Source organism: Populus trichocarpa, chromosome 10 (genome assembly GCF_000002775.5).
Source record: "Populus trichocarpa isolate Nisqually-1 chromosome 10, P.trichocarpa_v4.1, whole genome shotgun sequence".
Taxonomy (NCBI): Eukaryota; Viridiplantae; Streptophyta; class Magnoliopsida; order Malpighiales; family Salicaceae; genus Populus; species Populus trichocarpa.
The window spans coordinates 11,390,953-11,408,170 of record NC_037294.2 but is presented as its reverse complement, the minus strand read 5'-3'; the positions used below and the strand labels follow the sequence as shown (position 1 = coordinate 11,408,170).

The 17,218-nt window shown below is 34.8% G+C and overlaps 2 protein-coding genes and 1 pseudogene across 2 annotated transcripts; 1 reads left to right on the top strand and 2 right to left on the bottom strand.

The window, feature by feature from the left end:
* Nucleotides 1-904: 904 nt before the first annotated feature.
* On the top strand, nucleotides 905-7,496 carry LOC7474214 (primary amine oxidase). Its single transcript, XM_002315741.4, has 5 exons — nucleotides 905-1,709; nucleotides 5,753-6,137; nucleotides 6,235-6,348; nucleotides 6,440-6,978; nucleotides 7,077-7,496. The coding sequence occupies exons 1-5, from the start codon at nucleotides 922-924 to the stop codon at nucleotides 7,279-7,281; spliced, it is 2,031 nt and encodes a 676-aa protein (XP_002315777.4). The 5' UTR covers nucleotides 905-921; the 3' UTR covers nucleotides 7,282-7,496.
* A 908-nt stretch (nucleotides 7,497-8,404) lies between these two features.
* On the bottom strand, nucleotides 8,405-12,896 carry LOC7474213 (primary amine oxidase 1). Its single transcript, XM_024609778.2, has 4 exons — nucleotides 11,728-12,896; nucleotides 11,537-11,650; nucleotides 10,241-10,785; nucleotides 8,405-8,816 (listed from the first exon to the last, which is right to left on the bottom strand). Exons 1-4 carry the CDS (start codon nucleotides 12,850-12,852, stop codon nucleotides 8,654-8,656), a joined length of 1,947 nt encoding a protein of 648 aa, XP_024465546.2. The 5' UTR covers nucleotides 12,853-12,896; the 3' UTR covers nucleotides 8,405-8,653.
* Nucleotides 12,897-13,605: 709 nt separating this feature from the next.
* Nucleotides 13,606-17,027, bottom strand: LOC112328964 (amine oxidase [copper-containing] alpha 2, peroxisomal-like; annotated as a pseudogene).
* Nucleotides 17,028-17,218: the final 191 nt, after the last annotated feature.

Here is a 17,218-nt window from a genome sequence, read left to right as displayed (position 1 = left end):
CCGCATCGAACAACCTCAAAACTCCTGTAGACTGGTTAAATTCTTAACATTGGGATAAGCTTAGAGATAAGGAATCTCGAGGATGATGGGCGTGGATCCAATTTTTGATATTGCCAGATCGATTTTTCAGTTGGAAACATATGTAATATATTGGAAACATATATATATATATATATATGTTTATCTTATTCCTAATAACGGTCGTGTTCTACTCAGCATAGATCATTCAATCTTATTTATCTCTTGTGTAATTAATATGAAAGAGTATATATATTTTACTTATTATCTGGCATATATATGTAACCTCAACTAAGTCTCGAGTAACCCTCAAACCATTCACTATAAGTCTTATATCTACTACTATTGCAATCATATTTGCACGCCCCCTTGTTACTCTACATTTTCTCTATGTTTTTTTTTTTCCTTCAAAGAATTATGCACTTTTATTCTTAATACTTTATTTCAAATTAATCTGGATATTTAGCATAAACCGTGCAAATATTTCAACACTTCCATCATTTCTTGACAGGATTTGCTGTCGTCTCATTAGAACTTTGTAATACACGATCAACCCATTAATATCGAACCTCATCCTGCCTACTGTAACTAATTGGACGGTCTATACACACACACACACACACACACACACACACACACAATATTCTAACAGCTATTGGTTTGACCGGATTATCTAGATTTGGATTTTAATTGAATCTTTTGAATTTGATAGATTGATTAAATCATTAACCACTCCCATAATTATAAACTCAACGTAGTTAGGCGGGTCATTACGTCATCCAACATTAGTCTAATTTGACAAGTACGATTGCAACTAATATTTTTTCTGAATACGTGCACTCATAAAAAAAAGTCCAAAATGACTATTTAAGGATGAAGAAGCTCCAGAGTTCCTTCATAGCCATGGCTTCAACAATATTGAAAGTGGTGCTCCTGTTACTCTTCTCTAGCTTTACTATCTCGCCTATCTCTTGCTACAAGGGTGCGCAGCACCCACTAGACCCTCTGTCCCCAAAAGAGTTGACCCTTGTCCAAACCATTGTCAAGAAATCATACAACCCTAGCTCAAACAACACCATATCATTCCATTATGTAGGGTTAGATGAGCCAGAAAAACCAACTGTTCTTTCATGGCTATCGAAACCCAGCACCAAAACCCTTCCTCGCCGGGCTCTAGTCTTTACTCGAGTAAATGAACAAACCCACGAAATTATTGTAGACTTATCGAAACGCATCATTGTATACGATGAAGTTTACAAGGGGCTTGGCTATCCTTTACTTACAGCTGAAGAGCAAATAGCTGCGATTCAGTTGCCATTAACATACGGTCCCTTTATCGAATCAGCTAAAAAGAGAGACCTTAACGTTTCATATGTTGTTTGTTCTACATTTACAGTGGGGTGGTTTGGAGGAGTCGAGAGAACTAAAAGGGTGGTAAAGGTTCAATGTTTTTATAACAAGGACACCGTTAATTTGTACCTCAGGCCAATAGAGGGTATAGGAATAGTTGTCGATCTTGATAAAATGAAGATTGTTGAATACAGTGACACGTTCAAGATTGCGGTACCAAAAGCTGAGGGAACCGACTACAGATTTTCCAAGCAGAACCCGCCTTTTGGTCCCCGTATCAACGGTGCAGCCATCATGCAAACGAATGGACCAGGCTTCGAGATTGATGGCCATACTATCAGGTTTTTTTTCTTCTATTCTTTTTGTGAATATTTTGTTTCTCTTCTTCTTCTCATCATTATTTCACTCATCTTGATACCTCTGTTCTAATTATTTGGCCAAATAAAAAAAAGGGAGAAAGAATTTGTCATTTTTTGTTCTATAATGACTATTCGAATGTAAAAGCAAGTTAAGTTAATCACGCCGTGGTATATATATGACGTAAAATATGAAGATAATTACGTTAAGGTTTTAAAAATTAGGTTTACAAAACAAATTTGAAAATGCAGTTTTTTAAAATTCAGATCTCAATTATTGTTAAAGTAATATTTTCTCTATTCTTTATAGTACGTATTCATCAATTATTGTCGAAGTAGATTATATTTTTTGGTGATATTATAATGTAGAAACTATTGAAACTATTAAATATCTTCAATATTACAATAATTGAAATTTTATTAATGAGGTGAGTTAGGTATCAAATATTTCTACAGAAGAATTTTAAGAGCATACCCAAGTATCCGAAATAATGTTTATTATTTATTAATTTTGGATATATTCGGAAAGCAATCGATATGTAGGGAGAATTATCAAATCAAATATGTATACACATGCTATCTAGGAGTTTGAACTATGTTTACTATATATATATATATATATATATAGTAAAACATTTACTGACTGCTTGTGTCAAGACAATCACCCACACTACAAGCACCTGTTTTTTTTTCCTTTATGGGTTACAATTCAAGTTTGATGTTTAGTTAGTTCAGTAATACGCACATCTTTAAAACTATTTTATATTCGTGGTATTTTAAAGACTCTAAAAGCATCCCACTTTAATTTTAATCTTACTGAAATAGTTGTATTTATGAATTTATTATTATTATTTGATCTCTTGTGCTTAAAATTAAACAGCTTCTGCCTAACGTTTAAAAATAAAAAATGTTGCTGCTCAATATAATAAAATATTTGGTAAATAGATTCTAGAAGAAAAAAAATTGATATTTCATCTTGAATTAAAGCTGCAAATGAAAAATGTATTGTCCTAAATCTTTCATAATTAAATCATTAATTAATTAAGCGATGTTCTTTTAAGAAAGAAAAAGTTAATTAGGAATCAAGTTTGAGTTTCACTAATTTCACCGTTCAAAAAAAAAAACATTTATAATCTTATTATTTTTATTTTATTAAATAGAAAATAAGTAAAATATGAACATGTTTAAATTTTAAGTTCAAATTATTTTTATTTAATAAAATATATTAAAAAATAATATAAATTATATCTTAAAACCTTCATATTTTTAAATTAAAATTAGTCTAATAAAGACTTTCACCGAATGTTAAAAATATGTAGCAGAGATGGGAAACGTTTTTTCTCCATGTCCTTCATTTGGTAGACAATGGCAACAAGGAAGATATAGAAACACTGGAACATTAATAATATGTAGGACCACCGGAAAAGGAACTGGATTTTTCTCGTCCATCACAATATTAGAAAACTCGAAGGTATCCTCCAAATTCAATGTTGGCTGTACGCCTTAAGTTCAGCTGTGACCACTAAATATGTTCTTTTGCTTTCCTTGAATGAATTATTTGCACTTCGTTGTTGAACAAATTTTCTACCCTTTGGAGCTCTCACATATATAGATTTTAGAAATGCCTGTGACATTAGCTGGTATTGTTTTTTTCTAAAAAAAAATTTATTTTAGCTGATAATTTGGTGTGACGGGTGGAAAACACCTCCAATTCTATTAGATTGACCAGTATACCGTAGTTTCTTTCCTCGTTTAGCTATCCTTAAGTAACTTCCAATCAACAGTCCAAGAGCGAGAATGCACGCTTTGGTATTATAGCTTAGGAGATTAAGCTCTGTAGCAGCTGGGGCCATAAATGGATGGTTCATCACGCCATGGCAACCCGCAACTCGAGGTCCCCGGCATAAATAAGTGTCCTATGTGTCCTTAAATTACAGTGTTTCGGCTGACAACAGCCACGTGATCAAACCAGAGAATTCACCATCCACGTACGTTGGTTGGGGAACGATAACCCAAGTAAATTTTATTCACTTGATAATCACGTACACCAACAAAGATGGAGAAGTGAGATAGAAATCCAACCTATGTAATTGCAGAAAAATGATTTGACTGTTTTTGCTAAAAATTATCTGACTGTTTTTGTTAGGCATGAAAAAGATGGACGCAGGTAGGAAATAAACAGCTAAAGACGTTCGCTGCTATCATTTTTTTATGCAAATAGTCAAAGACTTTTTTTTTGAAAAGAGTGTTTTTAATCTATTTATTAATACGAATCCCAGTTGAGTGTTGTTTTGTGATGATTGTAAAATAATTTAACTTATTTATTGATAATTAACATATGTTAATAGTAATAAAAATGTTTTATTTAAAAAAAAACATAGGTTATTTTTTAAACATGAAAAAACAAAATTTTGACTTAAAAACAAACTTACTAAGCATGAAAAAATATTTTTGGAAAACAAATGTCCTCTTAATTGTGAAAAGGAAAACCCTAGATTTGAAATCAATAATCACATGGCATCTCTCCAGACGTTGAACCTTCTTTTTTTTTTTTTTTTTTTTTTTGATCAACCCTTTGCTCCTACATGTCCACGAAATACTCGTACGAAAGACAAAGTATGCACGTGATATCGTATATGGTGATGTGTTGCTAGCTGTTCCTCAAACTTCTAGCCGTCTAGGGATAGCAAAGTCGCAATTCTCTTCTCGTGGTCCTCGTGAGAATACAATGCTTTCAAAGGTTAGAAGTCTTCAAGGAATCAAACTGACGTGATGAGAGGCAAATCATTCACTCGTTTCAACTTTGATTTCATTTGGGCTGTTTCAGTTAGGTATAATTCTTTTTTTGTTTGAAATTATGTTTAGATTATATATTTTTTTAAAAAATATTTCTGTGGATGGTTTTATTCAGCTGTTTTAGTGGCTTGTACGGGCTTAATAAGCAGAAAAATAAAAGAATATGATACAAAAGTTTTTTTTTTAAAAAAAAATAAGCATTGTTTTTTACATTTTTTTAATATAATTTTTTAAATTTTAGAAAACTAAATTTCATTTTCAGCATTTTTTTTGCTTTAAAAAGTAAAAATTAATTCAAATTAAATTGATATAGACATGTGTTATATATTGAGTTAGTAATTTTTTACCGTGTCTATTTTTTAAAATAAATATATTAACTAAAATATTTTATAGGTAAAAAACACAAATACCTTCAACTACAAATATTAAAAACAGCTTGAATTTATTTTTTTCAATTTTTTTTTTAATTTTTGAAAACCGAATTTCATTTTTTCAAGCTGTTTTTGCTTTAAGAAATTAAAAATTGGCATCATTTTGATTATATGAACACTTCTAGTATATCTAGAGAGTCAACAAATTAAAATTAACAGTGTTTTAGATCCAAAATCTTCCAGTCTTCAAAATTTATTTAGCCTTTTCCATTCTGAGGTGAACATTTAAATCCCCATGATTAAATTATACCCTACTATACTAAAAAAATTCCTATATTAAGGTATAATTTGTCGATTAATTTTACGAAATCAAAAGTAATGGATTTAATGATCACATCAACAATTCACTTCTCAAAATAGAATATAAAAAATCATACAATGAAGATAATATCCCCTTGTTTTTTTTTTTCCAGAAATGTTAGTTTCTCCAAATGTCGCAGCTAGAAACACTTTTTCATCTTTTTCTTGTGTGAAAAGGTACAAAATGACTTTATTTTTGGTATTTCAATGGCGGAAAAAAAGTGATTGAACTGTTATCAATTATGCAACCGGCTTCGTTTTTTTTCGCAAACTGTAGATCTAATTGGCGGAGGCTGCCTCTGCGGCACACCAGCTGAGCTTTAGGAATTTTTCGGGTTTGGTTAATCGAACCTTGCCCTACTGTGTAATAAAGTAAAAACAAAACATGAAGGTGGCCATGGCATTTCCTGATTCGATAATTAATTATTTGTCGTTCCTTTTATTTTAATATATTTTTGTAAAGCTTAACAAACAACTAACTACAAATTTGATCCCAATCAGATGGGCCAACTGGGTGTTTCATCTAGCATTTGATGTCCGAGTTGGACCAATTATATCTCTGGCATCAATTTACGATCCAGAAAAGCACACCTATCGCAGCGTGTTGTACCGAGGACACATATCTGAACTCTTTGTCCCCTACATGGATCCAACCGAGGAATATTACTACAAAACATTTTTTGATTGCGGAGAATTCGGGTTTGGTCAAAATGCGGCTTCATTAGTGCCCCTGGCCGATTGTCCAAGTAATGCAGTATTCATGGACGGCTACTATGCAGCACATGACGGTTCACCGGTGAAAGTAGCAAATGCTTTTTGCATATTTGAAAGGCACGCTGGAGATATCATGTGGCGACATACCGAGTTGGGGATTCCAAACCGAGTGGTAAACATTTTTGTGACGTTATATTTTAGAGCCATTGATTTCGATTTCATTCAGCTATATATATAGATAGGATTGAAATTGTGTACGTTATTTTCAGATCACTGAGGCTAGGCCTGAGGTGAGCCTAGTCGTGAGGATGGTTGCCACGATCGGTAACTATGATCATATAATAGACTGGGAATTCAAGCCAAGTGGTTCTATCAAAGCTCAGGTAAAGTGTAGACAATGGTGTGGCTTTATATATAATTAACCTTGATCATGATCATATCCTCAAGTTTGTAACACGTTCTATGCCTCAACAGGTTGGTTTAAGTGGAATTCTTGAAGTGAAGTCAACAACATTCACTAATGTGGATCAGATAAATGAAGAAGTTTACGGTACATTGTTAGGAGACAACACAATCGGCTTAAACCATGATCATTTCTTGACTTACCGCCTTGATCTTGACATTGATGGTGTTGCCAATTCTTTTGTTAAGCAAAATTTGGTAACCAAATATGTGAATGATAATGTCTCCCCAAGGAAGAGTTATTGGACTGTTGTTAGTGAAACAGCCAAGACTGAATCGGAGGCGAAAATTCGCTTAGGGACGACTCCATCTGACCTGGTAATTGTGAATCCAAATAAGAAAACTAAACCTGGAAACCATCATGGCTATCGTTTGATACCAGGGGCGGCTACACACCCCCTTCTGTTAGAGGATGACTATCCACAAATTCGTGGAGCCTTCTCTAAGAATAATGTGTGGGTCACCCCATATAACAAGTCTGAAATATGGGCAGGAGGAAAGTATGTTGATCAAAGCCAAGGACAAGACACTTTAGCTGTTTGGACCCTCAGGTACCCCATTGCTAATCTAAAACAGTAGAGATCATGTCATTAATTAACTTAATTTCAATCTCGAAATTTATTCCAATTTTCGATTTTTGGATGTGCAGGGATAGAAAGATTGAAAACGAGGACATAGTATTATGGCATGTCTTAGGGTATCACCATTCCCCTTGCCAAGAAGATTTTCCTGTGATGCCAACATTGAGTGCTGGATTCGAGCTCCGACCAGCTAATTTCTTTGAAAGCAATCCTGTGCTCAAGGTGTTGCCTCCTAAGCCTGTACGTTGGCCTAACTGCACCGCCAAACCATAGTCTATTTTCTTTCATGTTTCTCGAAATCCCAAATAAGTTTGTCTCTACTTTAATGCTTGCATGTTGTTGTATTTGCGGGGCGGAGCTTTGCTATGGGCAGTTCCGTATCGAAAACAAGAAAGCTTGCAAGAGCTCTGCTCGATGAACTAGAACGTTTCAATGTTATGTTAGAAATCATATGGTTTCCAACAAAATAATTCCTCTAACATTTCAAATTTTAACTGCTGAAAGAGAGATTTTAACCTGCCAACCAAATGACTAATAGCTTCATTTGCTATTATTAATTCCACTTTCCCCCCTAAGGCTAAGGAAACAAGGTTCCACAACCCAGGCTTCTATTTGCTATATGTGTGCACAAGTCCTGTATAGTATCGTAGGAATTTGATCCTCAAACTGTAGGATCGAACTCATAGCACGAAACAGGTTAGCATTTTTGTGTTTCCTTCCATTAAGAGCAGAACCAGAACAATATGCCTTTTCACACTCAGTGTACATTAATTTTAAGCCGACATCTTGGCATTGGTTCAGGATGAATGGACCATAATCCTGCTTAGGCCATGCTCTAGAATCTCTTGAAATCATCTAATACTTCAGGATCGCGTCCTAACACTGTCTCTAGCTTCCCAGAAATCATTCAACTTAATTAGAACCCAGTCCAAGAGGAAAGATTGCTCTTCTGCCTCTTCCTCTACCCAAATCTACATGCCTTCTGCAACATAAAATTTCAGTATATTCAACCAAAACTATGAGCATCCACTTTGGATTTCAATGGTGCATTCCTTAGCCATTAATAGTGGCCATTGACATTTGCAACACTGTAAATGTGTAATTACTCAAGTAATTTGCAGTCCTTACGGGGAAGTCAATCACTATGTGCTGTAGGGTCAGAAGAAAGACCACAAAATTAAATGTAGATGTGTCTCATTCCAATTTGTAAAAATAAGCCTGACGACTAAATACAGAAATAAAAACGAACTGTATTGCGCAATTAATTTGTAAGTTGGAAACTGATGGTCAAATCTCCACAGAAAATTATCAACTTAATATTCAAATGTTGCAGATTATCACCAAAATTCTCTTAACAAACACTGCCGATCATGAAGACATCCAAAGCAAAAGATGTGAATATAAGCAGGGCATCTATTAGTTCCTGCACTTGATGCTTCATAAAGAATTAATACGTTGTCCATTTGAGTAATGTTTTCTTTCTTTCTTTCTTTTTGGTTTTTGGACCTGATGCTTCATAAAGATTACAACCATGTTAGATTTTCTTTCTTTCTTTTTGGTTTTTGGACGACATTGAAATTTGGTATTGTTAATAAGGGGGCAAGCCAAGAATTCTTTAGCATGATAAAGGATTGCTTAGCATAAGTTACTCCTGCCTGAGCAATGGGTTGCTTTCAAAAAAGTTTGCAGGTCGAAGCTCAAATCCACCATGAAGTGCGGGCATCACTGGAAAATCTTCTTGGTATGGAATGTGGTGGAATCCGACGATGTACCATAGAACAATGTCTTTGTTTTCAATCGCTCTATTCCTGCACATCAAATAACATCTCGTTGAATCATCATTCAATAACGTTTTCCACTGTCGCACAATAATTGATTAACCACAGTATAAAACAGGGAAAAAGAAAAAAGAAACATGTCATCGTTCAACATTATTTCTCAAAAGTGAAGCTCTCAATAAAGGACTGAATTCCAGAGCAGATTTTCTGGAATTCCATCAAAAGAGCTTAAATTCAAAAGCTCAAACAAAATTTCTAGAAGAACACTAAAGATGGTTGCAGTTATTGTTTTTCTTAAAATAATAATAATAAATGTTGTATCATTTGCGAGCCCTGAGATAGCATAGCGACTAGCATCAAGATACAACAATTTTAAGGAGTATAGTTCAACTAGTTAGATTTTAAATTTACTCTCTAGAGATTACTGGTTCGAGTTTCACAAATCTCATGGCCACTGAGACTTATATGATCGTTAACTTCAGGGTCTGTAAGATTAATCGAGGTACGCCCAAACTAACCCGAACATCCACATTAATAAAAAAAAAATACAACTAATTTTTTTTATTCAACCAGAGGCGAAATAAGTTCATTAAGTTCATCTATATGAACATAATGGAAGATAAGCCTTTACTTTTTTTCAGGATTTTAAATAGAAAACCTCCTTGTCGAAATCGATCACCAGTTTAGTCTGCTAAAATGTCTCCTTGGAACATGTTTCGGTTAATTGATGTATTTCTTTGATATTCGTGAGACGCTCTTTCCTAAAAAATTAGTAAAAGATATTAATAATATTGTTTCTTAGTTATTTTTTATGCTCGACAAATTATTTATTAAATTATATGCACTATCAGCAATTGCCATATAATTAAGTGAAACATTTTGTAAAACAATTCTCATAGTATCTCTGAATTCTGTCATTATCCAATTAAACTATCCCCTTAAGAAATAATAATTAAGGCCAAATACTAATTCGCCATCTAAGTTTAACATTTATTAAGAAAATTAGCTTAACTGGCCCTAATTAAAAATCAAGTTCAATCATCATTATAAATCTAAATATTTTTTATTTTTTTTAATATAGGCACAATTTTCAAACATATCATCCTATCATATATTCTCATCAAAACTAGTTGAAATAGCCTCACATAAAAAACTCAAACCAGACATGACTTATTGCAAAAATAAACATAAAAAATAATTCTAACATAAAATTTATTTTTCATTTTTATTTTCAATAAATATGATATAGTATGAGTTTTTTATTGCAAATATTTTCATTAATTTATATGAAAATATTTATCAAAATAATAAATTGAAGAATAACATAAAATATGATAAATTAATAGTAATGAGAACCTAAAATATCAAATATGAAGACGAAATATGATTTGTTTCTAAAGCATTGTTAATTCGTTTACCAAGGAAAATATAAAAATGCATGTCCCAAAAATTACCTGCGGGTCCAAACAGCTAATCCCTCTTCTCCTCTGTTTCTATCAGCATAAAACCCACCAGCCCACCTCTCTGACTTGTTATAGGCAGTCACCCACACTTGATATTTTGTATAAGCATTCCTGATTTGTGGATAATCATCATCCGACAGTAGAGAATTAACTGGCTGTCCAGTAATTAGCCGGTAGCCCACTTGATTTCCAAGTCTTGTCTTCTTATTTGGATTCGCAATTAAGAGGTCAGCTGGCTCCAAGCCGAGCTGAATCCGTGCCTCAGCTTCAGTTTTGGCAGTTTCCCTGACGACCGTCCAGTAACTTTTTCTTGGGGAGGGAGCGTTAAACGCTGGTACTCTTGCCGTTTGTTGTTTTGCTTTGACGAATGAGTTGCCGTCACCGTCAACGTCAAGATCGAGGTAGTACGTGAGGAAGTGGTCATGGTTAATGGCAATGGTGTTCTCCGTCACTAAGGTGCCGTAGACCTCTTCCGTTATTTGGTGGTTGTTTGTGTACGAGGTGGCCTTCATCTCTAATATTCCTGTCAGGTCCACCTACAGAAGCAGAAGCAGAAGAGACGTTTTAATTCGAATTGTTAATCATGTAATTATAGAAAAAGACCACCACTTTAAATCAAAATCTATTAAGTAGCATTAGTTTAATGCTTCTAAGAAAAAATAAAAAGTTGATGTTTCAAACAAAAGTAAAAGTTTTGGGATAATTATTGTATGTTTGTTACCGAATTTTTTTTTGTTTTAAATTAACATTTTATATATAATTTTTAATGTTTTGATATATTAATATTAAAATTAAGTTTTTTAAAAAATAAAAAAAATATTATTTTAATATATTTTTAAATAAAAATATTTTAAAAAACGATCATTATAACAATTTTTTAATAACTCAATACTGAGAGTCATAGTTTTGAAACTCGGCCCGGTCCGGGGCTGGAATCGGGCCGGGTTAAAAAAAAAACAGGGAAAGGAAAAACCCGGTGTGACCCGGCTTGCCCTGCGGGTTGACCCGGTGACCCGGTTGCAAACCCGTTGAATTTTGTCTTTTTTTTTTACTAAAACGACGTCGTTTTAATTTTTTTTTTTAAAAAAAGAACTGACCCAGTGACCCGGTCAAAACCCGGGCCTTGAACCGGGCCGGCCACCGGACCGGGTATTAAAACTATGCTTACAGTGCCTTTGCAAAAATAAGAGAGATAAAGTCAAGATGCACATATTGAAAGGTCAATTAATTATGGAACACCAAAATATATATATATATATATATATATATATATACATAGAAGCTTACCCCAACTTTGATGCTGCCACTTTTCTTGAACTCCCAATCAAGAACATAATCATAATTTCCCACAGTAGCCACCATCCTTACCACTAAACTGATTTCCGGCTCCCCACTTCTTATCTGCAAAAACAATTTACTTACAATCACAATTCAGGGAAGTCCACCCAAACAAAATACTTGCTGGACTAGGAACTTACCACTTTCCCAGGAACATTAATTTCTGTATGTCTCCATGCTATATCACCACTGTGTCTCTCGAAAATGCAGATGACATTAGGCATTTTCTGCGCCTGCCCATCCGCACCAGTCACGTATCCATCTAAATAAAAGGCATTCGCTGGGCAGTCGACTAGTGGTTGGAGGGTGTCAGCAGATCGGCCGAATCCGAATTCACCTATGTCCATGAAAGTCCTAAAATACCAATCACTAGTAGGATCCATATAAGGAACAAACGTCTCAGATATATGACCTTTGTATAGTACTCGACGAAATTTCTTTACATTTGCATCAAATATTGAGGCTGTTGATATAGTAATTCCAGCCCGAGCATCAAATGCTACATGAAAATCCCAATTTGCCCATTTAACCCTGTGACCATGAACGGTAAACCCGCTATCTGATACGTTGGATGCGATAGACTGAGGCTGCTTCTTTGAACGGAAATCTGTTCCTTCAGCTTTAGGTAGAGGGGCCTTGAATCTATCAGTGTACATAGTAATTTGCATAGAATCAACATCAACTAGCATACTTACTCCCTCAATAGGCCTCGCAAACACATTAACTGATCCCCCTCGGTAAAAGCAGGCAATTCTAAGCGCTCGTTTTGTAACATTTTGTCCATACCAACCAACGGTGAATGGTACGCAAGAAACCTGGGACAAATTCAAGCCCCTTTTCATAATGGACTCGATGAATTTGGGATACCTCAGTGGCAATTTGCTAGCTCGAAAAAGTTCAATAAAAGCGAGAGGAGGGTATCCATGACCGGAGTAGAGACGGTCCGATGTGATAGTGCCTGTGGCCAAGTCAACAATGAGCTCATGAGTCTCCCTTCTAACTCGAATAACCACCTTGGCATGACGAGGAGGAATAGATTTATTTTTTTCAGACGAAGATAGCCACTTGAGTACATCTCCTTTTTCTGGTTCTTCAAGATCAACAAAATGAAAGGTTAGATTCGGAAGATTGCCAAGGCTAGAATTTTGAATAATGAGCCTTATTCGATCAATTTCATTTGGATTGAGAGGGTCTAAGGGATGATAAAGGCTAGCTACCAAGCAGCATTGTAGGATAAAAACTAGAAGTAGCAAGTTCATAGTCATGGATGCTGCTTTAACAAAGGAAGCACCAGACAATTCACTGTTTAACACCATATATACTTTAGGAGACGTGGCTTTATTTTTTTTATCACCCCTTCCGTGTAAAGGCTACATTTGGAAATTTCTATATTATTAAAAAAAGGATTGCCCCCATTTTACATTCTTTTAATCTTACTTCGTAATAGGGGAACACAGAAACAGAGTGCCTTTGCACAAGTCCCTTCCTTGCATTGAGAGCAAGAATAATTGACTTGCTTTGCTTTTGAATCGTGAAGAGTATAATGACTTGCAGACTTCCCTTTATTTGCTCTTCGTAACCCAGTCAAATGCTTGAAGTTTCAACTTTACAAGCCGCCATAACGAAGCAAAGTTTCGATTAAAATCAACCACCAAGCCAATCCCATGTGCTAAATTATAACGTGAACACCACATTGAGTCTCAAAGCAGCAGTTGAGACTTCTAAGCATCTCACAACACTTGGGATTTGGAAGATTTGCTGAATTTGGCTGTTTAATATCCTAGAATACTACTTTGTCAGAAAACCAGAACTACACATTTCACATGGTGTAATGATGTAATGATGTATTTTGTAAGCTGCTTTATGCTAGCCATTGTTTTTTCAATAACATATTAACATCGAACTGAAATGGAGGATCCCACATCGTCAGTAATTTTATCCAATTGTTTTCTAAATTTTGCGGCCGGACATTTAGTTGCAGAACTTCAAATTCCTTAAATTGTTGGCTGAGATTTCAAAGACATTGGACTTTTAGAAAGAAGGGAAGTGGCCTTATTGATGTTTTTCATGGTTCTTCAACAAAAATCAATTGTGGTTTGAATTTGAGCACCGGATTGCTTTCGAAAAAGTTAGCGGGCCAGAGCTCAAATCCACCGCCAAGTATTGTCATGCTGGAAAATCTTCTGGTACGGCAAGTGGTGAACTCCCAATGTGTAACACAACACGATATCTTTATTTTCTATCCCCCTATTCCAGCATTAACAAGAATAGTTGGCCCAGCAAAGTATTAGAACGAACTGCTGTTACGTTCGGGTCAACAAATCAATATTATTGGTATCGTGCCCAGTACCTTAGACTCCATCTTGCCAGGGTATCATCTCCTCGGCTTTGATCAACAAAATGTCCGGCCATTTTTCAATCTTGTTATATGAGGTAATCCACAGATAATCATTGGTGACGGCTCCCCGAGTTTGTGAATAATCATCATCTGATAAGAGGGGGCCCGCAAATGACCCTGGGATTGAAAGGTAGCCAACGAAGTTCCCCATATCGGTCCTCTTGTTTGGATTAACCACTAACAGATCGGCTTGTTCTTCTCCAAGCTTAATCCTTGCACCAGGCTCAGTTTTAGCTGTCTCGCTCACAACCCTCCAGTAACTCTTCCTAGGCGACTGTGATCAGTCACTGGGGTCATTTGCAATTTAGACCTGACAAAGGAGTTTGCATCACCAGCCACTCCAAGATCAAGATGGGAAGTAAAGAAGTGATCATGGTGTGCGCCCATGGTAAGAATGTACCATAAGCTTCCTCTTAATTTTATTTGAACCTTATGGGTGTACATTGATCCCCTCGTTTCAAGCGAACCAGTCAGCCCAGCCTGTTAGAAAAATCATGAATCATGAGGTCATCGAAGGACACTATTGCCAAGCTGGAGGGAAATAAGCTCTGTTTAGAGAGAGAGTTTGCCAAGTCTAGCCCATCTAGAGAAAATGCCATTTTCAAGAGCAACATTTACCAACAGAATCAAATACAACCTTTTCATTTGCAACGATCACCAAAAAAATCACAAGAATAGGCAACTTTGCTGTTAAGGGTAGCTTGCTGTTAGAATCAAACCTAGCTTTAATGCAATGCAATTAGTGATGCTGGTTTATGACAGTTTGAGAAGTCCGTAATACAATGGCCTCGAATAAACATTAGATAAATAATCTTCATCATTTAGGAGTTTATTACCGTGACTTCGATAGAGCCACTTTGCTTAAACTCCCAATCATTGATGTAATCGTAGCTGCCAACAGAAGACACCATCCTTCAACCAAGGTCACCTCTGGCCTGACTTCTCTTATCTGCACCACCACCATTCGGTAGAACGATCAAACAAAATTATGGCAAAAGCCACAATGAATAAACCAACCAAAAGAAGGAGAAAAAACTTACTAACCAATTTGCCTGGTATAGCAGTCTCCGTATGCCGCCACATTATGTCTCCAGCATACTTATCTGATACGCAAAAGGTATTAGGCATACTTACTACGTTTTCTGGACAGCCCCCGAGTGGTTCAAGAGGCACTGCACATAGACCATACCCATATTCACCAGCATTGAAAAAACTACTCTATATTACCATTCTTCAGTTACGTCCATATTGCACGAAGACCTCAGATAGGAACCCTTTGAACAGAACTTGACGGAACTATTGCTTTTCAAGATCAAATATATATTGAAGCTAAGCCTGAGGATATAGCCAGGCCTGCTCGAGCGTCGAAACTCAAATGAAAATCCCACTTCGCCAACCTGATAAACAGTGTGGTACTATCAAAACAAAAGGAAATTCTATAATTTTATTAGGAAAACAAAATAATTGACAAAATGGGATGACCCAACCGTCCAAATATCCATATTCAATTCATATGTAACACGATATTTGATTTGATACTCTTTAAAATACTTCTCAAACATATCCAAAATTATCAAATAATAGAAGGTTATTTAGGATGGATACTTTCAAAATACTTTTATAGGCTTATCTTGTACCTCATGGATGCTTCATTGTACAATTTCTATTAGTCTCTTAAAACTATAAAATACCTTGTAGTAGTTTGTGTGTCCTTCAATTTACGATATCAAACTTATGAAACACAATATATATATATATATATATATATATATATATATATATATATATATATATATATATATATATATATGGATAGCCATTGAAGAATATTGTTAACAAAAATGGGAAAAAAATGAATTTAGCATTCTTATATATTATGTATGTTTGTATAATTAAAACTAATTTGTTGTTTTGCCACTATTTTATTTTGAATAATCATTTCTATATTTATCATTCAGATTTTTTCTTTTGAGAATTATCATTTAGATCTTATAAATAAATAAATAATAACAATATATTTTTTTAATAATGTATCCTAGCACATTTAAAATTTTCAAGAGTAAAGGTAACAACGTGTATGTAGATCTATATTCTGTATTCATGTGCCTGCTTTCAAAATTGGGTGACATCAAAATTCAATAAGATTTTCTATCAGCAAAATCTTCAATTTATTTTTGTACTTTTAAAAGTGTTTTTAAAAAGAGTTAAATTTTTTTTATTTTTTTTACTTTAAATTAATATTTTTATATATTTTCAAATCATTTTAATATGTTGATATTAAAAATAATTTTTTAAAAATAAAAATATTATTTTAATATATTTTTAAATAAAAAAATATTTTAAAAAATAACTATTATTACACTCAATTACATCTTATCACCATGCATATTATCATGGAACTTTATATCTATCTCTTTCTAATAAAAAAGAATTTCGGTCCGTGGACCGTAACCTTACCTAACCCTACGTCCTTCAATTATGAAACTTGGTCCATCGGATTGCGCCATCGATATTCTGCTCAAAATCTGGCCCAAAAGGCGGTTCTTGCATTGATCCACTGTAGTCAGTCCCGTCAGACTTCGGCACTGCATAGTTGATCTATCTTTAAAACCTATGATCTTCATTTCCTCAGGATCAACGGCCACAGTAATTCCCCAAACTGGTCTCATGTACAAATTCACTTTCCCATCTAAATATTCACACACAACCTCTTCCACCTTGAGCTATATCTTTCTAATTGAATCCAAAATGGTGCATATTTAAATGGCAATGCGTTGGCAGCTGCTTGCTCCTTAAAAGAGAGCAAAGGGTAGCCATAACCATCATAGACTTTATCAGAAATAATCCCGTGGACTGTCAACAATGATTGAACTTTGGTTTGGTTTGTACGTGCTGTGATAAATGCTTGTTGAGGTGGGGGTTCGGTAGTAGTGTCTTTCAGCCATAAAAGAATGGCGGGTTTGGTTGGTTCTTCATGGCCTCCTGAAAGCCTATGCTGTGGCTTGACTTGGGGTATGAGTTATGGACTGTGGATTGAACATTGGTTTACTCAAATGGTATAATGCAGAGTGCAGGGAGGAGAAAAAATATGAGACTCTTGGAGATTGAAGCCATGGATGTTAGTGAGGACACACTTTGGTACAACAGTAGATGGAAGGTTCAAAAACTTGACAGAAAATAGTGCCCAGATAGTGTTTATAATTTTATTTTATTTTTTTGTATGATGGCAAAAT

What these genes read in the sequence shown, in the direction of transcription:
- LOC7474214 (XM_002315741.4), top strand. Translation starts at nt 922, where the DNA reads ATGGCTTCAACAATATTGAAAGTGGTGCTCCTGTTACTCTTCTCTAGC. An exon ending in TGGGGATTCCAAACCGAGTG is followed by an intron (nt 6,138 to 6,234) that starts GTAAACATTTTT and finishes CGTTATTTTCAG; the next exon opens with ATCACTGAGGCTAGGCCTGA. An exon ending in TTAGCTGTTTGGACCCTCAG is followed by an intron (nt 6,979 to 7,076) that starts GTACCCCATTGC and finishes TTGGATGTGCAG; the next exon opens with GGATAGAAAGATTGAAAACG.
- LOC7474213 (XM_024609778.2), bottom strand. Translation starts at nt 12,852, where the DNA reads ATGACTATGAACTTGCTACTTCTAGTTTTTATCCTACAATGCTGCTTG. An exon ending in TTAATGTTCCTGGGAAAGTG is followed by an intron (nt 11,651 to 11,727) that starts GTAAGTTCCTAG and finishes TTGTTTTTGCAG; the next exon opens with ATAAGAAGTGGGGAGCCGGA. An exon ending in TTAGCTGTTTGGACCCGCAG is followed by an intron (nt 8,817 to 10,240) that starts GTAATTTTTGGG and finishes TTTGATGTGCAG; the next exon opens with GAATAGAGCGATTGAAAACA.